General features: G+C 36.5%; 2 protein-coding genes across 3 annotated transcripts; one reads left to right on the forward strand and one right to left on the reverse strand.

Annotated features, from left to right (window-relative positions):
- Positions 1-341: 341 nt before the first annotated feature.
- On the reverse strand, positions 342-22,028 carry LOC132557062 (integrator complex subunit 7-like). 2 transcript variants are annotated; one of them, XM_060221543.1, is made up of 19 exons: positions 21,949-22,028; positions 19,548-19,677; positions 19,078-19,224; positions 18,657-18,794; positions 18,320-18,449; positions 17,812-18,051; positions 16,788-16,902; positions 15,796-15,921; positions 15,473-15,588; positions 9,635-9,731; positions 9,066-9,205; positions 8,366-8,704; positions 7,964-8,158; positions 7,111-7,214; positions 6,693-6,758; positions 6,266-6,395; positions 2,395-2,493; positions 1,855-2,046; positions 342-1,561 (listed from the first exon to the last, which is right to left on the reverse strand). In XM_060221543.1, the coding sequence occupies exons 1-19, from the start codon at positions 22,013-22,015 to the stop codon at positions 1,295-1,297; spliced, it is 2,838 nt and encodes a 945-aa protein (XP_060077526.1). In that variant the 5' UTR covers positions 22,016-22,028; the 3' UTR covers positions 342-1,294. The 2 variants fall into 2 exon arrangements, with proteins under 2 accessions (XP_060077526.1, XP_060077525.1); XM_060221542.1 differs by having other exon boundaries at positions 15,473-15,600.
- Positions 22,029-22,130: 102 nt separating this feature from the next.
- On the forward strand, positions 22,131-26,724 carry LOC132557068 (COMM domain-containing protein 1-like). Its single transcript, XM_060221551.1, has 3 exons — positions 22,131-22,298; positions 23,524-23,814; positions 26,551-26,724. Exons 1-3 carry the CDS (start codon positions 22,131-22,133, stop codon positions 26,653-26,655), a joined length of 564 nt encoding a protein of 187 aa, XP_060077534.1. The 3' UTR covers positions 26,656-26,724.
- Positions 26,725-27,007: the final 283 nt, after the last annotated feature.

Consider the following 27,007-nt stretch of genomic DNA (forward strand, 5'->3'; position numbering starts at 1 on the left):
TAATTTTCCCTGCAAGCTTCTGTAAGCCTTTCTCAAGGTACCATGCACGAAACACAGCAAAATAGTGAATCTCGGCATACAAGACATGGCCATGGAGTAATAGGAATCCATAACTTTGACATGTTGCATCGTGTTTGATTTACATACACATCTTATGTTTGAAAAAAATTCTGTCTTTCAGATTTTATCCTCTTCACAAGCAGCACAATTACTGTTGTATTTAATATTTTTTAAACTTTATGCTGAATTTACATAACCAAGAAAGTTGTGACACATCTTCGTCTACTTTGATGTACACTCTCTAGATTGATAAAAAAAAAACACATCAAGTTTAAGCACTTTATTTATGACATCTGTCCTCAGCAGACAAAAAACATTTTGTATGCATTTCAACTTGCTTTCATTTATGAGAAACAATATCTTTGTAAAGCATAACACAGTTGATGGCCTGTGTCATCATGACTTGAAAGATTTTAATCTTCATCCATACCTGGCCATACTAAGTGCATACTACCATTCTTACCACAAATTCAAATATGGACACTTAATGAACTTTCCTACTCACAGCTCATAAAATCCGAGTCACAGTAGAAGTGTTATATTGGAGGGTCCCCACTTCTACAATCCGAGTCACAGTAGAAGTGTTATATTGGAGGGTCCCCACTTCTGAAATCCTAGTTACAGTAGAAGTGTTGTATTGGAGGGTCCCCACTTTTAATCCTAGATACAGTAGAAGTGTTGTATTGGAGGGTCCCCACTTTTACAATCCGAGTCACAGTAGAAGTGTTATATTGGAGGGTCCCCACTTTTACAATCCGAGTCACAATAGAAGTGTTATATTGGAGGGTCACCACTTTTAATCCCAGATACAGTAGAAGTGTTGTATTGGAGGGTCCCCACTTTTAATCCTAGATACAGTAGAAGTGTTGTATTGGAGGGTACCCACTTTTAATCCTATATACAGTAGAAGTGTTATATTGGAGGGTCCCCACTTTTAATCCTAGATACAGTAGAAGTGTAATATTGGAGGGTCCCCACTTTTACAATCCTATATACAGTAGAAGTGTTATATTGGAGGGTCCCCACTTTTAATCCTAGATATAGTAGAAGTGTTATATTGGAGGGTCCCCACTTCTGCAATCTGAGTCACAACAGAAGTGTCATAATAGAGGATTCACTTCAAATAAATAATCTCGTATTTTGAATATTGCCAATTTCGGTTCTTTACATTCTTTTGTCGGAAGCATTCAATCAATCTTATGAACATGAACACATATAGTGTTATATACACTGGTCATGAGTGACCTGGCATCTGCCCAAATGAAGTCCTTATGGATGCAGCCTTTGGCTTTTTCATCATGGCATCATCATAAGACTTGACTGTGCTGCAGACCTTTGGACCAGTACACCAAAGAGCTCCATCCTGGTCCTCCACTGCAGCCTCTATTGACACGGAATGTACCCCACTGATGGGGAACGCCAACAGGAAGCTAACACTGAAATAGTCATTGTGTGGGGAAACACTCTGGCTCAAGGTGTTTGTTGTCTGGGAATCATTTACCTGCAGGGTCAAAAACATGGTTTATTGTCTAAACAAGAGTAATAAAAAAATGAATCTTACAGGATCAGACAAGATAAACATTGTAAATAACTAAGAATCTGGAATATCATTCAAAATTCAATGATGATTAATGATGTGTATGAGATATCCGGTATAAAATTTATGAAAATTTCTTGAATTTGAATATAAAAATTTGCAAACATACATGATAACTTTGTATCTAAATTAAATTTATACAGACTAAAGTGATTCTGTCAAATGTCCAACTAAACAACTTTATCTTTATTATATACCTTAGTATCTGTGACAATCTGGCTTCTGTTGACCAGTGTAGTAGTTACGGTCAGTCGAACCTGACCCACACTACGATAAAGCTCGCGTCGCTGACCATGCTGGACTATTCCCTCTACTTTCAGGGTAAGTAACGTGTTGTGGTGGATGAGGATGGGCTCCATCTGGGCATTTTGTTGCGGAGATACTGCCAGCTACAAACACACATCAAACCAAATGAAATCTTTAGAAATGCTTGTAGGAGACAAATCAGAGCATATATATATAATAAAAAAGCTTTATGTTTCCTATATATAGAAAATCAAACAATAGACATTGCTATTAACGTTACTATGTAACGTAGTACAATTGCCTGAAGATGGCCGCGGGGCCTGAAAACGTAAGTGAATTTATCTGCCATGTTTGATTATATATATATCAATGCTAGATCTATGACATTGTTTTGAATACAGAATTTTCAGACCATTAAATACAGGCATATTTGAAGGAGTTTGAAATACCACTGCTGGAAAAATCAAAGTGTTGTACAAAAAAGAGTTTACCTTGAGGGTTGTACACTGCAGACGCTGGAAGAAGAACCTGGGATATCTAAAGGTGGCCTGTATAAACCCTCGAACAGATTGTAGTAATAGGTCAATATGCTGAAATAGAAATCAACTTCACATTGCATAAAATTGTAACATGTTCAGTAAAATATATTAATTCTTACAATAATTAAAAAAACTCCTATATTAATCCCTATACCAGTTTGGACTACATATATAGTGTGTGCCCTGAGTGTGAAAGCTTAGATTTTATATGTAGAATGTATTGCATGTGTGAGAGGCTGGATTACATATGTAGAATTTACTTTGTGTGTGAAAGCCTAGACTACATATGTACAATCTACTTCGTGTGTGAGAGGCTGGATTACATATGTAGAATTTACCTTGTTTATGTGACAACCTAGATTACTTATGTACAATTTACCTTGTGTCAGAGGCTGGATTATATTTGTAGAATTTATCTTGTGTACAAAAACCTTGATTACTTATATAGATACTTTACCTTGTGAATGAGAATCTAGATTACTTATGTACAATGTACCTTGTGTGTGACAGCCTGGATTATATTTATAGAATGTACCTTGTGTTTGACGGCCTGGATTATATATATAGAATGTACCGTGTGTGTGACGGCCTGGATTATATATATAGACTGTACCTTGTGTGTGTGACCCTGGATTATATATATAGAATGTACCATGTGTGTGTGACGGCCTGGATTATATATATAGTATGTACCTTGTGTGTGACGGCCTGGATTATATATATAGAATGTACCTTGTGTGTGACAGCCTGGATTATATATATATAATGTACCTTGTGTGTGACGGCCTGGATTATATATATAGACTGTACCTTGTGTGTGACGGCCTGGATTATATATAGACTGTACCTTGTGTGTGTGACCCTGGATTATAAATATATTATGTACCTTGTGTGTGACAGCCTGGATTATATATATAGACTGTACCTTGTGTGTGACGGCCTGGATTATATATAGACTGTACCTTGTGTGTGTGACCCTGGATTATATATATAGATTATATATATGTACCTTGTGTGTGTGTGACAGCCTGGATTATATATATAGACTGTAGCCTGGATTATATATATAGACTGTACCTGTGTGTGTGACAGCCTGGATTATATATATGGACCTTGTGTGTGACAGCCTATATATATATAGACTGTACCTTGTGTGTGACAGCCTGGATTATATATATAGACTGCCTGGATTATATATATAGACTGTACCTTGTGTGTGTGACAGCCTGGATTATATATATAGACTGTACCTTGTGTGTGTGACCCTGGATTATATATATAGTATGTACCTTGTGTGTGACCCTGGATTATATATATAGTATGTACCTTGTGTGTGACAGCCTGGATTATATATATAGACTGTACCTTGTGTGTGTGACAGCCTGGTGTGTGGATATATTGTGTGTGATATATTATATATATAGACTGTACCTTGTGTGTGTGTGTGTGACCCTGGATTATATATATAGACTGTACCTTGTGTGTGTGACCCTGGATTATATATATAGACTGTACCTTGTGTGTGTGACGGCCTGGATATATATATATATGTACCTTGTGTGTGACCTGGATTATATATATAGAATGTGTGTGTGACAGCCTGGATTATATATATATAATGTACCTTGTGTGTGGATTATATATATAGACTGTACCTTGTGTGTGTGACGGCCTGGATATATATATATAGATTATATATAGACTGTACCTTGTGTGTGTGACCCTGGATTATAAATATATTATGTACCTTGTGTGTGACAGCCTGGATTATATATATAGACTGTACCTTGTGTGTGTGACAGCCTGGATTATATATATAGACTGTACCTTGTGTGTGTGACAGCCTGGATTATATATATAGACTGTACCTTGTGTGTGACAGCCTGGATTATATATATACCTTGTGTGTGTACCCTGGATTATATATATAGTATGTACCTTGTGTGTGACCCTTGATTATATATATAGATTGTAACTTGTGTGTGACAGCCTGGATTATATATATATAGTACCTTGTGTGTGTAGCCTGGATTATATATATTGTGTGTGTGACAGCCTGGATTATATATATATATGTACCTTGTGTGTGTGTGATTATATATATGTGTACCTCGTGTGTGTGACCCTGGATTATATATATAGTATGTACCTTGTGTGTGACAGCCTGGATTATATATATAGACTGTACCTTGTGTGTGTGACAGCCTGGATTATATATATAGAATGTACCTTGTGTGTGTGACCCTGGATTATATATATAGAATGTACCTTGTGTGTGTGACGGCCTGGATTATATATATAGACTGTACCTTGTGTGTGTGACAGCCTGGATTATATATATAGACTGTACCTTGTGTGTGTGACCCTGGATTATATATATAGAATGTACCTTGTGTGTGTGACCCTGGATTATATATATAGACTGTACCTTGTGTGTGTGACCCTGGATTATATATATAGACTGTACCTTGTGTGTGACCCTGGATTATATATATAGTATGTACCTTGTGTGTGACAGCCTGGATTATATATATAGTATGTACCTTGTGTGTGTGACCCTGGATTATATATATAGAATGTACCTTGTGTGTGTGACGGCCTGGATTATATATATAGACTGTACCTTGTGTGTGACAGCCTGGATCATATATATAGACTGTACCTTGTGTGTGTGACCCTGGATTATATATATAGAATGTACCTTGTGTGTGTGACGGCCTGGATTATATATATAGAATGTACCTTGTGTGTGTGACGGCCTGGATTATATATATAGACTGTACCTTGTGTGTGACAGCCTGGATTATATATATAGTATGTACCTTGTGTGTGACCCTGGATTATATATATAGACTGTACCTTGTGTGTGTGACCCTGGATTATATATATAGACTGTACCTTGTGTGTGTGACCCTGGATTATATATATAGTATGTACCTTGTGTGTGACCCTGGATTATATATATAGTATGTACCTTGTGTGTGAGAGCCTGGAGTATATATATAGATACTTCACCTTGCCTGGGAGAGTTACCTTGTGTGTGAGAGCCTGGATTATATATATATACTTCACCTTGCCTGGGAGAGTTACCTTGTGTGGGAGAGTTACCTTGCGTGGGAGAGTTACCTTGCGTGGGAGAGTTACCTTGCGTGGGAGAGTTACCTTGCGTGGGAGAGTTACCTTGCGTGGGAGAGTTACCTTGCGTGGGAGAGTTACCTTGCCTGGGAGAGTTACCTTGTGTGTGAGAGCCTGGATTATATATATATACTTCACCTTGCCTGGGAGAGTTACCTTGTGTGTGAGAGCCTGGATTATATATATATACTTCACCTTGCCTGGGAGAGTTACCTTGCGTGGGAGAGTTACCTTGTGTGGGAGAGTTACCTTGCGTGGGAGAGTTACCTTGCGTGGGAGAGTTACCTTGCCTGGGAGAGTTACCTTGTGTGTGAGAGCCTGGATTATATATATATACTTCACCTTGCCTGGGAGAGTTACCTTGCGTGGGAGAGTTACCTTGTGTGGGAGAGTTACCTTGTGTGGGAGAGTTACCTTGTGTGGGAGAGTTACCATGTGTGTGAGAGCCTGGATTATATATATATACTTCACCTTGCCTGGGAGAGTTACCTTGTGTGTGAGAGCCTGGATTATATATATACTTCACCTTGCGTGGGAGAGTTACCTTGTGTGGGAGAGTTACCTTGTGTGGGAGAGTTACCTTGTGTGGGAGAGTTACCTTGTGTGGGAGAGTTACCTTGTGTGGGAGAGTTACCTTGTGTGGGAGAGTTACCTTGTGTGGGAGAGTTACCTTGTGTGGGAGAGTTACCTTGTGTGTGAGAGCCTGGCCATGGTCTCCCTGTAAGGAACTATCTATATCAAGCTGTACTTGCTGCACTGCCTTACTTAACTGGTCTTTGTGACATGAGGTTGTTGGCATCCAAATCTGCTGCTGACACCTGTAATCAGAGGATATTCTAGTCACTGCCAGTCTGGGCATTCACTTGTCCTTACAAAAATTATGAAAATACGAAAAAGTTTGAAACTATGTACATGTTTAAACTATACTTTCATAAAAAATCATATTCTTAACTCTCATTTAAAAAGGCACAAATGTATAAACAGACCACAAAAGTAAGGTTTTTAAAGTATGCAATCACAATATATTAAGAATCTTTCATTATCCAACTTAACATTCAATCACTAGAAATGAGTAAAATAGATTAACACAAGACCAAGTCATCATAGAATCGTACCCTGGTGAGTCTGGCTTGACAACAGACAATATGGCTGATTTCATCACCTCACAACACTGCTGGAGTCTGAACAATGTCAAGGACATATTGTAGCAAAGGAGGGAGGTAAATGTTTGGTAAAGTTTATGTGTTTTGAAAGACATGGAAGGATTGTCATGGCAGTATATGTAGTGGAGGGATGAGAATAGCATTACAAGACTATAACAGATTAAGTAAATAGCAATTTAGTAAACTTAATCTCTTATTGGCATGATAAGTCATTGTAGTGTTGTTCTGATTTTAATGGTGTTGATCAGTTAGACTCAGTGAAATGTTACCTGCTAGCTAAACAAACCAAATGAAAACTATTCCTCAATAAAATCTTCATGCATTATAGATACAAAGGAGGTAATGTGATTCCATGTACTTTAAAGGATACAATATGATGTTCCTCAGTGTATTCGGGTCAGCATCAAAGGAGGATTGGTACAGGGCAGAAAACTTGGTGCTTAGACTTTCATAATCACCCATACTCTTGTTGAGCTGCAGTCAAATGTAAAAATAAGTTAATCACATAAACTTTAGATAAATCATTCTGAAACTCTAGTTCTGGGTTTAAATCAATTTGTTGGCACAGAAATCTTGCATTGGATTCAAAGTAAACAAAATATAAAGCATATATAACGGATTAAGAAAGGTAATTTCTCACTGAAATTTAGCTTTTGAGTTTGACCTCTTAAAATAAGTTTCAGCATGAGAATGGTTTTATATTTTACATGACAGACACAGTGTTCTATTGATCATTATTAACATATCAAAAGAGTGAAAAAGGACGAGTAATGGTAAGTTGTAGAAAAACAAGAGGCCTAGCGACCTTGACAGTCACCTGAGATAAGCAATATTGAATATAAAGGTTAAAGGATAGTTATCAAGTGTCATGAAACAGAAATTGTGACACTGAATATAGTAAGCTAGTGAGGACTGTATAATTCACAATTTTGGTTCAACTTAGGCCAGGGAAGGTTTCATTGAAATCAGATCAAGTTTTTTGAGAAGTAGAAAGTGTTAAATTATTTACAGATGCATGACGCTGGATGAAGGGTATAAGAATAGGTCACCATGAGACTTTGTCTCGGGTGACCTAAAAACCCTCATTCATACTTCCTTTTATGTTCTGTTGTGTTGTTTAGTTACTCATTACATTACCTATTAGTACTAGAAGATAATTAACCGATACATACATCATTATGGGCAAGCAGTGGACCTGTAGACATGGTGATATATACACTGACCTGAGACAAGATCTGTCCACAGCGAGAAATCTCACGGCCACGTGACATGGCCAGAGCAGTGGATATTGCTGGTGGAGGACAGGTACGAAAGGTGTTACAGTTACGCACCAACTGGCAGTGGACCTGGAGCAGTTCGGTCCTCAGACGCACATACCAGCACTGGAACTGGAGCGGGGAATTAGGTGTCGCAGCTGCCTACAACAAACAGATTTCAAGGGCTTCTTAATACAAATATCTCAGAAGTAACATAACCGAAGAGGAAGGTTACATCTCATCAATTCTGATCAGTTTAGAGAAATTGCTTTGGTTTAAAAGTATCTATAGTATCCACTTGATGACAGTGTGACTGATTCAAAATAGTGGTACATATGTTTGTGAAATAAATCAATTAAATTATTTTACTTTGAGAGCAGCTAGTCCTTTTTGGTAATGCATCATGGTATCATCTATTCTCATGATATCACTTCCTGTTCCAACATCCCAGAGGTGAGCTTCAGCATTGCAGATCTCGTGTAAACCCAGCATCCAGAAATGGAAGTGCTCTGATGCTACTCTCCGTGACAACATGCTGAACAGGTCCGTAGCCACATGGTACTGGCCATACCGCATAGCTTGACGGCCTAGTTTGTAAGCAAACCAAGGACTGGTTGCAGATTCCATATCTTTAATCACAAGCTCTCTAACATTCGTTGGGATGGGCTTGCCATCTGCAGCTTGGAACAATAGAGTGCCAATATAGGTCTGAAAACACAAATAAAAATATAACTTTAATTGATCAACATATATGTATATAAGAAACAAGTGGAAATTATTTCTTTACGCACTAGGACTTTCATTTCATTATTTACAAATAATTATTTACTGATAATGAGAAATGTACTCCCTACTGTGACACCAAACTGAATTATAATTATGATGACACATATAACACAGACAATATAGTAAGACAAATTGGTGTAAATTCTTGTTTCAAACTCAGCTGAACATCATTGAGTAACTTTGTAGTAAAATCATTTCGGAAATTTGTTAATTAAGACTTATGCATGAATTTCTCAAAAGGAACAATGGCATTGATGGTATTTTGATTTAGTTTGACACCTACTTTAAATTGACCTGAAACTTTGGGTTGTTGGCCGAGATTTTGGAAAATGTGCAACAGTTGTGGCACAATGTCTAGAATAACATCACTGTTCTGTTCTCCAATGGCTGCCAGACATTCACACAACATGAGGCAGTTTTTATCTGTGGAAAGAGACCCGTCTGATTACAGTTATCTTATACTGTAGATTGGTATACATGTCAAAAGGTGTTCCAAGTATAAACATGTTTATGTATAAAATCTTTTAAGTATGCGAGACATGGGTGACTGAGCTAATGATATTGGTGTTTTTCTCTCTCCCCATCTCTTTCTCTCCTCAACCCCCCCACTCCCCCACCCCCTTCCTTCCATCCAATTTTTAATCTGATATTGCCCAAGATCCCCTGTAAATTAAATAGCGATGCATTGTCAGTAACACTGAGAAATAGTACTGACTACTGCTCAGGTAAAATCTAACAATACTTCTCTCTCTTTCTTTGGATTTTACAAACTATTTACAAGTACTATGAATTTCAGGTCCTAAAATACTGTAAAGATCCTCACAGATTAAAAGACAAACATAAGTCTCATACCATTGGCCATTTCTAGAAGTTGTACTATTTCTGCGGCGAAGAAAGGGCCAGTCTCAGGGTAGACCTCAGCCAGTCTAACAGCACAATGGAGACAAACCTGCAACATCAAGAACAAATTTATAGTACAAATCAAGTATCTAGAATGGTCCAAACAAACACCTTTATTCAATTAAACATCATTTCAACCTTTAAACATTCCAATTCCTGTCTGACCACCTGACTTAATTAACATGAACTCATGTGTAATATACACCAACATGTGATCATATGACAAGATATGTCTTTACTACATAATTCTCATATACAACAATAAACCTATATTTGGTAATATTTGGTAATGGTAGTGTATGTCCACTGCCTGACTTTGAGTTAGAGCATAATATGTCCACTGTCTGACTTTGAGTTAGAGCATAATATGTCCACTGTCTGACTTTGAGTTAGACCATAATATGTCCAATAATATGTCCACTGCCTGACTTTGAGTTAGAGCATAATATGTCCACTGTCTGACTTTGAGTTAGACCATAATATGTCCCATAATATGTCCACTGCCTGACTTTAAGTTAGACCATAATATGTCCCATAATATGTCCACTGCCTGACTTTAAGTTAGACCATAATATGTCCACTGCCTGACTTTGAGTTAGACCATTACATGTCCACCGTCTGACTTTGAGTTAGACCATAATATGTCCAATAATATGTCCACTGCCTGACTTTGAGTTAGAGCATAATATGTCCACTGTCTGACTTTGAGTTAGACCATAATATGTCCCATAATATGTCCACTGCCTGACTTTAAGTTAGACCATAATATGTCCCATAATATGTCCACTGCCTGACTTTGAGTTAGACCATAATATGTCCACTGTCTGACTTTGAGTTAGACCATAATATGTCCACTGTCTGACTTTGAGTTAGACCATAATATGTCCACTGTCTGACTTTGAGTTAGACCATAATATGTCCACTGCCTGACTTTGAGTTAGACCATAATATGTCCACTGTCTGACTTTGAGTTAGACCATAATATGTCCACTGCCTGACTTTAAGTTAGACCATAATATGTCCACTGCCTGACTTTGAGTTAGACCATAATATGTCCAATAATATGTCCACTGCCTGACTTTGAGTAAGACCATAATATGTCCAATAATATGTCCACTGCCTGACTTTGAGTTAGACCATAATATGTCCAATAATATGTCCACTGCCTGACTTTGAGTAAGACCATAATATGTCCACTGTCTGACTTTGAGTTAGACCATAATATGTCCACTGCCTGACTTTGAGTTAGACCATAATATGTCCACTGCCTGACTTTGAGTTAGACCATAATATGTCCACTGCCTGACTTTGAGTTAGACCATAATATGTCCACTGCCTGACTTTGAGTTAGACCATAATATGTCCACTGCCTGACTTTGAGTTAGACCATAATATGTCCAATAATATGTCCACTGCCTGACTTTGAGTTAGACCATAATATGTCCACTGCCTGACTTTGAGTTAGACCATAATATGTCCAATAATATGTCCACTGCCTGACTTTAAGTTAGACCATAATATGTCCACTGCCTGACTTTGAGTTAGACCATAATATGTCCAATAATATGTCCACTGCCTGACTTTGAGTAAGACCATTAAGACCTATGTGCTATGGGTGTCCTTTAGTTTGATCTTAATATGTCCAATAATATGTCCACTGCCTGACTTTGAGTTAGACCATAATATGTCCACTGCCTGACACCATAATATGTCCACTGCCTGACTTTGAGTTAGACCATAATATGTCCCATAATATGTCAACTGACTGACTTTGATTAATACCATAATATGTCCACTGAATGACTTTGAGTTAGACCATAATATAATATGTCCACTGCCTGACTTTGAGTTAGACCATAATATGTCCACTGCCTGACTTTGAGTTAGACCATAATATGTCCACTGTCTGACTTTGAGTTAGACCATAATATGTCCAATAATATGTCCACTGCCTGACTTTGAGTTAGACCATAATATGTCCACTGCCTGACTTTGAGTTAGACCATAATATGTCCAATAATATGTCCACTGTCCACTGCCTGACTTTAGACCATAATATGTCCACTGCCTGACTTTGAGTTAGACCATAATATGTCCACTGCCTGACTTTGAGTTAGACCATAATATGTCCACTCTGACAATAATATGTCCACTGCCTGACTTTGAGTTAGACCATAATATGTCCACTGTCTGACTTTGAGTTAGACCATAATATGTCCACTGCCTGACTTTGAGTTAGACCATAATATGTCCACTGCCTGACTTTGAGTTAGACCATAATATGTCCACTGCCTGACTTTGAGTTAGACCATAATATGTCCACTGCCTGACTTTGAGTTAGACCATAATATGTCCACTGCCTGACTTTGAGTTAGACCATAATATGTCCACTGCCTGACTTTGAGTTAGACCATAATATGTCCACTGCCTGACTTTGAGTTAGACCATAATATGTCCACTGCCTGACTTTGAGTTAGACCATAATATGTCCAATAATATGTCCACTGCCTGACTTTGAGTTAGACCATAATATGTCCACTGCCTGACTTTGAGTTAGACCATAATATGTCCACTGCCTGACTTTGAGTTAGACCATAATATGTCCACTGCCGGTCCAATGCGTGACTTTGAGTTAGACCATAATATGTCCACTGCCTGACTTTGAGTTAGACCATAATATGTGCCCTTTGAGTTAGACCATAATATGTCCACTGCCTGACTTTGAGAGACCATAATATGACCATAATATGTCCACTGCCTGACTTTGAGTTAGACCATAATATGTCCACTGCCTGACTTTGAGTTAGACCATAATATGTCCACTGCCTGACTTTGAGTTAGACCATAATATGTCCACTGTCCACTGCCTGACTTTGAGTTAGACCATAATATGTCCACTGCCTGACTTTGAGTTAGACCATAATATGTCCAATAATATGTCCACTGCCTGACTTTGAGTAAGACCATAATATGTCCACTGCCTGACTTTGAGTTAGACCATAATATGTCCAATAATATGTCCACTGCCTGACTTTGAGTTAGACCATAATATGTCCAATAATATGTCCACTGCCTGACTTTGAGTTAGACCATAATATGTCCCATAATATGTCCACTGCCTGACTTTGAGTAAGACCATAATATGTCCACTGCCTGACTTTGAGTTAGACCATAATATGTCCACTGCCTGACTTTGAGTTAGACCATAATATGTCCAATAATATGTCCACTGCCTGACTTTGAGTTAGACCATAATATGTCCACTGCCTGACTTTGAGTTAGACCATAATATGTCCACTGCCTGACTTTGAGTTAGACCATAATATGTCCACTGCCTGACTTTGAGTTAGACCATAATATGTCCAATAATATGTCCACTGCCTGACTTTGAGTTAGACCATAATATGTCCACTGCCTGACTTTGAGTTAGACATAATATGTCCACTGCCTGACTTTGAGTTAGACCATAATATGTCCACTGCTGACTGACTTTGAGTTAGACCATAATATGTCCACTGCCTGACTTTGAGTTAGACCATAATATGTCCACTGTCTGACTTTGAGTTAGACCATAATATGTCCACTGCCTGACTTTGAGTTAGACCATAATACTGCCTGACTTTGAGTTAGACCATAATATGTCCACTGCCTGACTTTGAGTTAGACCATAATATGTCCACTGTCTGACTTTGAGTTAGACCATAATATGTCCACTGCCTGACTTTGAGTTAGACCATAATATGTCCACTGCCTGACTTTGAGTTAGACCATAATATGTCCACTGCCTGACTTTGAGTTAGACCATAATATGTCCCATAATATGTCCACTGCCTGACTTTGAGTTAGACCATAATATGTCCACTGCCTGACTTTGAGTTAGACCATAATATGTCCACTGCCTGACTCATAATATGTCCACTGCCTGACTTTGAGTTAGACCATAATATGTCCACTGCCTGACTTTGAGTTAGACCATAATATGTCCACTGCCTGACTTTGAGTTAGACCATAATATGTCCACTGCCTGACTTTGAGTTAGACCATAATATGTCCACTGCCTGACTTTGAGTTAGACCATAATATGTCCACTGCCTGACTTTGAGTTAGACCATAATATGTCCACTGCCTGACTTTGAGTTAGACCATAATATGTCCACTGCCTGACTTTGAGTTAGACCATAATATGTCCACTGCCTGACTTTGAGTTAGACCATAATATGTCCACTGCCTGACTTTGAGTTAGACCATAATATGTGCCTGACTTTGAGTTAGACCATAATATGTCCACTGCCTGACTTTGAGTTAGACCATAATATGTCCACTGCCTGACTTTGAGTTAGACCATAATATGTCCACTGCCTGACTTTGAGTTAGACCATAATATGTCCACTGCCTGACTTTGAGTTAGACCATAATATGTCCACTGTCTGACTTTGAGTTAGACCATAATATGTCCACTGCCTGACTTTGAGTTAGACCATAATATGTCCACTGCCTGACTTTGAGTTAGACCATAATATGTCCACTGCCTGACTTTGAGTTAGACCATAATATAATATGTCCACTGCCTGACTTTGAGTTAGACCATAATATGTCCATAATATGTCCACTGCCTGACTTTGAGTTAGACCATAATATGTCCACTGCCTGACTTTGAGTTAGACCTTTGAGTTAGACCATAATATGTCCACTGCCTGACTTTGAGTTAGACCATAATATCCTGACTTTGAGTTAGACCATAATATGTCCATAATATGTCCACTGTCTGACTTTGAGTTAGACCATAATATGTCCAATATTATGTCCACTGCCTGACTTTGAGTTAGACCATAATATGTCCACTGCCTGACTTTGAGTTAGACCATAATATGTCCACTGTCTGACTTTGAGTTAGACCATAATATGTCCACTGCCTGACTTTGAGTTAGACCATAATATGTCCACTGCCTGACTTTGAGTTAGACCATAATATGTCCAATAATATGTCCACTGCCTGACTTTGAGTTAGACCATAATATGTCCACTGTCTGACTTTGAGTTAGACCATAATATGTTCACTGCCTGACTTTGAGTTAGACCATAATATGTCCACTGCCTGACTTTGAGTTAGACCATAATATGTCCACTGACTGAGTTTGAGTTAGACCATAATATGTCCTTTGAGTTAGACCATAATACTGCCTGACTTTGAATAGACCATAATATGCCTGACTTTGAGTTAGACCATAATATGTCCACTGTCTGACTTTGAGTTAGAACATTTTTTGTGGAGTGTCTGACTTTGATTTTGAGCATTATATGTCCACTGCCTGACTTTGAGTCCATAATATGTCCACTGCCTGACTTTGATAATATGTCCCATAATATGTCCACTGCCTGACTTTGAGTAAGACCATAATATGTCCACTGCCTGACTTTGAGTTAGACCATAATATGTCCAATAATATGTCCACTGCCTGACTTTAAGTTAGACCATAATATGTCCAATAATATGTCCACTGCCTGACTTTAAGTTAGACCATAATATGTCCACTGCCTGACTTTGAGTTAGACCATTACATGTCCACCGTCTGACTTTAATTCAGAGTAAATGTTTCGTTGTCTGAGCTTATCGCAGCATAAATAATGTACATCAGTCTGCCATTGTACTGTGGCCTGATGTCCATCTTATCACATTCCCTCATATCCATACACAATCTTTTGTTTTAAGTGTCTCGCTAATTTTCACATGAAATACATCTGGTAAATGTATGGTAATTATATTGACAAATATAAGTAATTTTTTTATACCTTGAGAGCAGCCTGATCCTGTGATTCAGTGCTCCAGGCTGATAAACAGATCTGAGTAGTGAGAGAGAGGCGTGCACCAGCTACAATATCTTGGTCTGGAGTCCAAACGGGACAGTCTGAAAAACCAACTAAAAATCTTTTAAGACAGCTGAGTAGTTATTTACTTTTTACATTGCTGACATATAAAATCCAGTGATTTATTATCAATTTGACAGAGAGCAGGAGTGTTTTGATTAATACATACAAATCCTACATTAACAATGGGCTACAACTCTTTGTATATCACTTCATAACTTTCAGTACCAACAACATCTTGAACTTACTACTTTTTTTGTGACAGATGGCGACATTTGTGAAGAAGTGCGTGGCTGTGGCTGAAAGACTGGCATTGTCACAGAGATAGCACAGATTACAGACTTCTAGTATAGTTCTCATCTGCTTCTCCGATACTACAATACAAAATTTTTTCTCTGTATTACAGTCTTTATCTGTTTAATCAACACTACAACACAAAGCAAATACTCTGCTTCTCCAATGCTAAGAGTAACAAGTCCTGTCAACAATATTTTAAAATAAATCATGAACAATCTACATTCATAAAACCTCAATAGCACTAAGGTGGACTACAAAAAGATGAAGGCTGCGTCAATGTCACTGAAGCATATCTTTACCTTTCCACGTACAGCACCGTAAGAATGTATATCGTAAATAGAATATAATGAAACTAGCAGTGTGTATATGAACATGTATATCCAGTAAATGTATCTAAAATCCTAAACTAATGTGTCAATGACACACTAGCATTTTTATTAAACTGCATCAGTACGGAAATTATCGCTTGTTTTTTCCTTTTAGATTTCTGGCAGCCATGATCATAAAAAACGTAAACAAAACACGGTGGATTTACGGTTAACAGACTACAGTGTATTTTATTTTCAGATTGGTTGCTTAATTCTATATCAGTTCTAACCTTCATCTGTGCACCTCTGTAAATGCAGGGATTAATGTTTGATAGAAAATTACAATAGGGCTTGTTAACACAGATATGACTGACCAATCACACTCAGTCATTAGGACCAAAGCTAGGAACCTTTTACCCGAGACAAAGTGACGCCTGAATGTTTGACACAAAAATGGAAATTTTAGTAGAATTGGACTCAACAGTGTTGGAATCATCTGCATTTAATTTACTAAGATAAAGAAGACAAAAAGTCCAGACCGAACAAAACATCTGACCCATCCGATAACTGTTTTGTGTTAAAATTAGTATAAATAAAAGAAAGGAAATTTGTAGCAATAGAAGTATTTTGGTTACCATCCTTCTGCATGTACAGCTGGAAGGCCACAGAGCCGGAAAGTGTGGACAGGACATCAAGACCAGCAGTCTTCAAGGCAAGGGTCTCCGCACTCAGCACAAACTCACATAGTGCCTGTCAAACAAAATGACAATACTCATGAAGTATGCCATGTATGGATCCACATGGAAGGTATGCTGCCTCTACAAACTCGGAGACAATAACCCATTGGTTTTCTATCATTTGTTTGTACACTGTCCTGAGTAAACTCTGCCCAATGGCTTGCCTTCATTTAGTGTTTGATAGTTGTAGAAGACAGGAAAGACTCCCAATAAAGGGCACATACTCTTCAATCTGTTTGTCAGTCTGACCATACAGGACAAGAAACTTAACATTTTATTAACTCATTTGGGGTATGCCTCTTAAAATAATGTTGTTGGAAGTTAACAACTATATCCAGCAAGAGGTAGGTATTAAAGTCAATGTGCGAGGCTCACAACTTTCTAATATCCTCTTGTACTTTTATTTGATTTTATTTGTATGATTAACATTTTCTGATGATCACTGATGATTTCTGATTCTTTTTATGACTGGTGCAGAGAATTTCAATAACTGCAGAATTATTTTTCTGAAATCTTGCTCAAATGAACACTGGTCTGAAAACTAAGGTCAAGGGAGATAACTGCTATTGATCAGGTAAAACCAAATGAACCAAGAACCTTACTATAAAGGATCTACAAGTATAGTAAAAGTGGTAGCTATCATGCATATGTCTAGATGATTACAGCTTAACTTGACATTTCAATTTCGTTGGAGCAGAGCAATCAGACACTATCTCTACATGCCTCAACATTTGGAAGCACGTCAGTGATTGGTTGGAGTTATCAGTATATGTACCTGCATTATATGGAAATATGGTCATCAATCAAACTCACCCTACAAAATTTTCTACCTTACACATTTAAAGACTGAATGTGAGAAAATTTGAAAAAAAAAATCAACATTTACCACAAATAATGATGCCTTTATTTACAATGTTCCTACCTCTACAGATATATCAGTCCACAGATGAGGAGTCTTTCGTGCTAGACTGTTCATGTCTCTTAGTATGACAAACTTCACCACAGTCCTTGGATCTTTTCTTAGGCAGGACATCAACAACTGTACATGTGACTCGATATCCACCAATGACTGGGCAGCTAGTTGTGTCATTGTGTGCAGAGTCAAGGTTATAAATTTCTGAGCAGGGAAACTGGCAAGTAAGTCCTGACAAACCCCTCTGGCCTGTAAAAACAAGTAAATCCCGACAAACACCTCTGGCCTGTAAAAACAAGTAAATCCCGACAAACACCTCTGGCCTGTAAAAACAAGTAAATCCCGACAAACCCCTCTGGCCTGTAAAAACAAGTAAATCCCGACAAACTCACCTGGTCTCACATTTATCAAATAAATCCTGACACAAACAAAGAGTAACAGAAGTAATTTTTGGTCAATAGTTGTAAGCATGTGTTACATACAATGTTCAATATGTTGTACTAATTTGCTGTGTTACCTTTGCTGCTGTGTCTACATCATGGTGCATGTGTTGAAGGATAGGAATAAGTCTCAATTTCAGTTCCACTGGAGTGGCAATCTTTTCTATCATCGTTGCAATCTTACTGCAGATGTTAGCGGCAAAAGTGCTGAAGATGAAACCAACAATGCAGGTAAGGAATGATGAAAAAGTCATCAATTTGTAAAATATACTTGTGTTAAAAATACAATTTAATTCAAAAGTACAATAAATCTTTTAGTAGGATTTACATTCCAATTCATACTTTATAGTACAATTTGCAGAATGTACTAACAGTTGAACACTATACCACTAGTTACTTATTCTACATGCTCACCGTGACTGGGCTGCAAATCGTTTCGCTGCAAACACAGCTGCATCTACTTCAAGGCGATCATTGGAATCCAGACCAGAGACTATAGTGTGGTGGACAGTTTTACGCTCTGGAATCACACTAGCCATGCTTCCCAAAGTTCTATTCAACAGAAATGAATTACAGTTACTGGAAGTCTGAAGGTTACAATAAAATGGTAGTTCAAAATGTAAAAGTTATTGAAGATTTATATCAATAAAAGTCAACATTAAGTCACCTGATAAGGTCTTTTATTTTATATAGGGAAGCAAACTGTCATGGATGAACTTATTAAGTCCATGAGGTTCCAAACACCATATCTGCCAAAAGTGGTTTGTTTATAACTTTATTTTTATAAGAAAATGCAAACAGAACTAAGCCTGGGTAAATGGTTTAATTAACAAACCTGAGGGTGAGGGCTCTCGCCACGGGATCATTACTATGTATGACAGAAAATATCCTTCGTACAAACTCATCAACGTTGAGGATTTTGTCCAAATGTTTCTCGCTCTGTAGTGTTACTCTCAGAATGCACCACCGCAGAAAGTTATTTCTATAAGATTGGAAGAAGTGACTGATAAAGTTACCAAAAAATTGAATAAATACACACTTACCTAAAAAATTCTTTTGGTTAATAATTAAATGTGTGCAAAACTACCATGTATTTACTTTTAGGATATAATTATGTTTATGAATTAGGACTACATTTTGGGATTTCAGGTTTATGTAAACAATGGCTCCCTCAGTTATTAGGTCTAAAAGATGTGATATGTAAGTAAATGTATCATCACATTGTGTTTTAATTGATGACATAAATTGATCATACGAAATAAAGTCAATAAATACTAGTTTGACTAAATCAAAAAGTTTACTTACCCAGTCCTAAAGACATCGGACAGCCTGAGAAAGGCAGAGTTGATGAGAATAGGAAATGGATATTTCTCAAATAGTCTAGGAAAACGAATTACTGATTCACATTGGACTCCAGGTTTGGCAGAATGAAGGCCTTTAGAAACAAAAATAAATCATTATAAAATGTATGTGGAGAAGCAGTCATGAAATAAACAATAAGGACTTTTAACATCACTTCTGTAGAACAAGTCATAATGCCCCCTATTTACCTTTTTAATCAATCTTAGCATAAGGAATGTTCATAAAACTTGGGTATGCATTTAAGTGATATAAACATACATGTTGAAATTCTCAACAGTTTGAGATGAAGTATAAAAATCAATCTAGTTAGTATAATTCTAAGTGGATTGATTAATTAGCATACTTCCTCCATCAGATATTGCCTTTAGGAAGTGTCAAGTTATAGAAATGACCCTCCCATCTGAAGTCATTTTGCAAGAAGTAAAGCCCATCTTCGTAACAAAAAAAACATGATTGAGTTTTAATTATTAATCTTGAAAGCTTAATATTTCTACTTGAAAATTACTCAGCTTTTTAGCACCATTGATGATTTAAAAATGATTTTCTTTACATTTACAGTGGAATATGGTATAAAATATAGGGTGATATCTCTGTTGTTCACAAAAAATAAATCACATAAGGGTGTTTTTTTTAATAACACATCCTGTTAATTGAAAGTGCCTGTCATAAAAGTTAGCATGTTTGATAAGAAATTTCTCAGCTTTCTGTCTCTTAATTTTTAAAGATTAGGTATATGTAAGCAATGTGAGTATTTTTTTCCTTTCTTATTTTCCTGTGCTTACCAGGTGATGTTCATATAAAAAGTAACAATAACAACATTTGTTGTTGCACAACAGGGTTCGATATAAATGACTTTCAACAAAGGAAAAGTAGATACAGTATGCATTTGTGATTGGTTAAACTTACACCAAATTCCAAGTAAAACTTTACAACTTGTAACATTGATGCTAAGTCACTTACTCTAAATCAAGGGAGTTCTCATCTTCAGTGTTACTAGAATATTATACAATTGATGACTTGTTCAACATAACACATGTTAACCAAAAATCCAGTCTACAAATGTTTTGTTATACCTTCTGCTGTTAATATCTAAGAAAATGAATCGTTATAGATAAATATAAATGATAATGGCGGAAACTGTCAAGTAACGACTAGGAATACTAAGTAGTAATGAGTTCTGACATAAACAGTCAATATCAAGATGTTGACCGGTAACCATTGTTCTGGGGTAAACATCTGGAATTTCAGACTTAGTTAAGGTATAGCAAAAACCAGTATCCCATCCCCTCTAGTGAGATGTATTTTTTTCCAGTGGAACCATCTTCTTATTAAATCTACAACAGTGAAAACTGTTGAAGCCACTGTAAAAGGAACTGAATGTTTTTAACTTGTACATATAACTGTATTTAATAAGGTCTATGTCACTCAGCTGACAAACAATGCATCTTTAGCTCGGTATACAGAGCTGTGGAATTGTCACACCAGAGACCTGGTATTGATTTCTGCTGAGGTGCTGGACAGGAATTGGTTTTATCACTTGCTCTTTTATATTGGCAGCCAATGAAATATCATGGGTGGTGAGTCTCAGGATGAGATTTAGGTAAGGAAACCACAAGAAAAACAAGAAGCAACGTGTAAAAGGAAGGGGTTGGCTCAGCTTCTACATAGTGTTTCATACAGTTTGTGTCACTCAACTAACAGAGAATTTTTTTGACTCAGTTGGTAGAGCAGTATAATTATCTCTCCGAAGACCAATGTTTGATTCTTGTCAAGTTGTTACCAGAAATCACTCTCATCTAGTTTAAAAATACAGAAATTCTCTGAAATAAATATGTCCAGTAGAGAGAAAAGAAATTAATCTTTTACATTGAAGGAATGTCTAATTAACTTTATTGTGGAGTGGAAGACATCAGTTGAGGAAAACGGGAAAACAGCTTAACCCCTGTGTATAGCATAAACTTTTCATTACAACATGAAAGATTATTTCTTTTCTTTTTTTTTGTAAAAATTATATCTCTTTGTGTAATGATCCCATTTTGATAAAAATACATTTTTACATTAACACTGAAAATCCTTATAATCTCTCATGCACGTATACGAGATCAAAAAGGACGAATCCATTGATAAAGACATTTTCGTCGTTCATTGATTCGACGATATAGGTGCGGATTATTGCTGATTACACAAGTTAGTGTTTGTTTACAATGAAAATATACTACAATTTAAGTTTTCACTGATATTTACAGCTGAACTGAAATATCCAAGACCTGCTGTGAAAACAAGACCTATTTTGACGAACACATGTGTCCGTATTCTATCAGGATATTTTCTTTGAAGTAAGTACCCTTATCAAGATCTGTTAATGCTAAATTTGCATCTTGTTCTTGTTCTACTGATGCGTTTTCTTGCATTATGCCGGCAGCCGCTGGAAACGTCATGGAGGCTGCCATTTTGTAAGAACGCAGTAAATGAAATTTAAACCAATCAAAGTTCAGAGATACGCCAAGCAGATCACATGAGAGGAAAATGGCGGAAGAGACGAAAAACACTATTGCTTTGCTCAATGGTTTAGCAAGAAGAACATATTACAAAGATGATGAAATTACAGATGAGTTTTTGAAAAGCCAGATATATCCGGAAATGAGTGATGAAGAATTCAACAGACTTGTATCAAGATTTTCAGGATTAATGAAGGTATACGTCTGGTATTGTTATACGCCCATCTGCACTGATCTAATGCTGATCTATAAAGCTTTCAGCTACGTCAGTTTCTGATTCCGACACAAAGTTCAATATCATACAAATAATAAAAGACAACACAAATGGCGTATTAAAGTATCTGTACCAGGGAAGTCATCTAACTAAAACAACGCCATTGAAAACTTTCTACTAACATTAATTCCTTTGTGACATTACTATGACATCATTACAATGACACCAGTGACATCGTTAGTGACTTTAATGATATCATTACAGTGACTTAAGTGATATCATTACAGTGACTTAAGTGGTATCATTACAGTGATATAAGTAACATTACAACCACACCAGTGACACAATTATAATTTGAGACGTCTGACATCATAGCAATGAATATGTGGTGACATCAATGTTGTAACTTAAATGGCATCATAACAGTAACGTCAGGAACATAATTTTAGTAACATCAATAGCATAATTTCTGTAACTTCAGTGACATTGTTGCACTTAAATCAATGACATTAGAATAATATCAATGGCATCACCATAGTGACATCAGTATAGCAACATCAGCGACACTGTGATAATAACTTCACTTACAGAAATATTATTGACATCATAACAGTGACATCAGTGATTTCATTACTGTAATTTTAGTTACATTAGTGAAATAATTGCATTAACATCAATGACATCATAATTGTGACATCATTATAATGAATTCACACCAACTTCACTAATGTTGAAATAGCATCACTGGTTTTTTTCTATGATATCAGTAATGATATTTCATTACAGTAACTTCATTGACATCATATACACCGACATCATTTCAGTGACACCAACAAAATGATGTTTTTTACAATGACATCATTGAACTAGCATTATTGGATTTATTGCAGTAATGTCAGTGATATCATGACAGTAACCTGAATGACATCATTACAGACACATCAGTTATATTACTACAGATACATCAGTGACATCATTTCAGTGATATTAGCGACATTATATTAACTTTAGTAACTCCATTAACATAATTAGAGTGACATCATTTGAGTAACATTTATCATATGCTGCTACATCGCAGTGACATTAAAGAGCATCTTATACTCTTGTCAATGTTTTTTTTATATATATATAATTTGTGTGGCATACATGTATCAAATTGGTAAAGTTTCTTTCCACCATCTCCTATCCAGTTGATATTTGGTTGCAGAACATGGTGTCAGCTGACATGGATTTCAATCAGTTGGAAGCTTTTGTTGTGTCACAAACCAAAAGACGGGAAGGAGCTCTCTCAGAAGAACAAGCAAATGCTCTACGGAGATTCTGGAGATCACATAAAAACAAAATACACGACAGTTTAGTTGTTGACACCAACTGGAACAATAGTTTAAAACAAGTGTCTTGGCGAATAGATGTAAAGTCACAGTCTAAAAATGTGGATCAAATTAATGAGCCAACTGCTATCATGGAGCTACAGCTACAGGGAGCTGGCAGCACTAAGGTAGGGAGATATTTATAACATCGGTGTTTACAACACACCTGTGTTGATTTATAACATCGGTGTTTACAACACACCTGTGTTGATTTATAACATCGGTGTTTACAACACACCTGTGTTGGTTTATAACATCGGTGTTTACAACACACCTGTGTTGGTTTATAACATCGGTGTTTACAACACACCTGTGTTGGTTTATAACATCGGTGTTTACAACACACCTGTGTTGGTTTATAACATCGGTGTTTACAACACACCTGTGTTGGTTTATAACATCGGTGTTTACAACACACCTGTGTTGGTTTATAACATCGGTGTTTACAACACACCTGTGTTGGTTTATAACATCGGTGTTTACAACACACCTGTGTTGGTTTATAACATCGGTGTTTACAACACACCTGTGTTGGTTTATAACATCGGTGTTTACAACACACCTGTGTTGGTTTATAACATCGGTGTTTACAACACACCTGTGTTGATTTATAACATCGGTGTTTACAACACACCTGTGTTGGTTTATAACATCGGTGTTTACAACACACCTGTGTTGGTTTATAACATCGGTGTTTACAACACACCTGTGTTGGTTTATAACATCGGTGTTTACAACACACCTGTGTTGATTTATAACATCGGTGTTTACAACACACCTGTGTTGATTTTATAATCCAGATTGTAATTATGTTATAGTAAAATTATTTCTTTTACAACATCAGCTGGTGTGCTATCCTAACAAGTTTTATGGAAACATATCAAATCAGTTATCTGTATAATTCATTACCGTCTTTATGTTTTAAGCATGTAACAGGATTGCTAAATAATGTTTACTTTAGCCGATTATTTTCATGGGATGATCATTTCTGGATCACTTTAATGTACCATAAAAAATAAGATTTGGTAGGAAAGAATAGATAACAAGTCTACTGTTAAGCACCATGAATAGATACCAAAACTATTGTAAGCACCATGAATAGATAACACAACTATTGTTGAGCACCATGAATAGATGACAAAACTATTGTAAGCACCATGAATAGATAACACAACTATTGTTGAGCACCATGAATAGATGACAAAACTATTGTAAGCACCATGAATAGATAACACAACTATTGTAAGCACCATGAATAGATACCAAAACTATTGTAAGCACCATGAATAGATACCAAAACTATTGTAAGCACCATGAATAGATAACACAACTATTGTTGAGCACCATGAATAGATGACAAAACTATTGTAAGCACCATGAATAGATAACACAACTATTGTAAGCACCATGAATAGATACCAAAACTATTGTAAGCACCATGAATAGATAACACAACTATTGTTGAGCACCATGAATAGATACCAAAACTACTGTTGAGCACCATGAATAGATAACACAACTATTGTTGAGCACCAGGAATAGATGACAAAAGTACTGGTTAACACCATGAATATATACCAAAACTACTGTTGAGCACCATGAATAGATATCAAAACTACTGTTAAGTACCATGAATAGATAACACAACTATTGTTGAGCACCAGGAATAGATGACAAAAGTACTGGTTAACACCATGAATATATACCAAAACTACTGTTGAGCACCATGAATAGATGACAAAACTACTGTTGAGCACCAGGAATAGATAACACAACTATTGTAAGCACCATGAATAGATGACACAACTATTGTTGAGCACCAGGAATAGATGACAAAAGTACTGTTTAACACCAGGAATAGATGACAAAACTACTGTTGAGCACCATGAATAGATATCAAAACTACTGTTAAGTACTATGAATAGATAACACAACTATTGTTGAGCACCATGAATAGATGACAAAAGTACTGTTTAACACCAGGAATAGATGACAAAACTACTGTTGAGCACCATGAATAGATATCAAAACTACTGTTAAGTACCATGAATAGATAACACAACTATTGTTGAGCACCATGAATATTTAACAAAACTACTGTTTAACACCAGGAACAGATGACAAAACTACTGTTGAGCACCATGAATATATACCAAAACTACTGTTGAGCACCATGAATAGATATCAAAACTACTGTTAAGTACCATGAATAGATAACACAACTATTGTTGAGCACCATGAATATTTAACAAAACTACTGTTTAACACCAGGAACAGATGACAAAACTACTGTTGAGCACCATGAATATATACCAAAACTACTGTTGAGCACGATGAATAGATGACAAAACTACTGTAAAGCACCAGGAATAGATAACACAACTATTGTAAGCACCATGAATAGATGACAAAAGTACTGTTTAACACCAGGAATAGATGACAAAACTACTGTTGAGCACCATGAATAGATATCAAAACTACTGTTAAGTACCATGAATAGATAACACAACTATTGTTGAGCACCATGAATAGATGACAAAAGTACTGTTTAACACCAGGAATAGATGACAAAACTACTGTTGAGCACCATGAATAGATATCAAAACTACTGTTAAGTACCATGAATAGATAACACAACTATTGTTGAGCACCAGGAATAGATGACAAAAGTACTGTTTAACACCATGAATAGATAACAAGACTAGTGTTAAGCACCAGGAATAGATGACAAAACTACTGTTAAGCACCATGAATAGTTAACAAAACTACTGTTTAACACCAGGAATAGATGACAAAACTACTGTTAAGCACCATGAATTGCTAATGGAATATGTATAATAAAACGTTTTTCATTTTTCTTTCAGGATACTGAAGTTGTTCAATTTGAGATGGATGAAAATAAATTATTGACAGTTTTACAAAGTATGAAAGACATAGAGAGCGAAATCAGCAAACACAGTCAGCAGTGAAATCAGTGTACACGTTATTACATGTATGTTATAATTTTATCTAATAAATCAGTTACAAGAAACTTCAAATGGAATTTTTTTTGTTTGTTTACAGGAAAAATATATATATATATAGTTTAATATTAAAGAGTTCCTTTAGGTAGAGTAGTGCACATTCCCCAGAAATGCTCTATTAGGATACACCTTGGTGATGTATACATTGCCCATATCATTCTGAAATACATGTATCTGAATCTAAAATAACTGCCAAATTATGTCAGCAAAAAGGACAGTTCCATTCTGAAGCTGATTGATGATATCTGAGATGAGATCAGCTTGGAATAGATATATATTGAAAAGATATTATCTTTAA

This window comes from Ylistrum balloti, unplaced genomic scaffold (genome assembly GCF_031769215.1).
Source record: "Ylistrum balloti isolate Yb309-2 unplaced genomic scaffold, AGI_CSIRO_Ybal_v1 Utg370620, whole genome shotgun sequence".
NCBI lineage: Eukaryota > Metazoa > Mollusca > Bivalvia > Pectinida > Pectinidae > Ylistrum > Ylistrum balloti.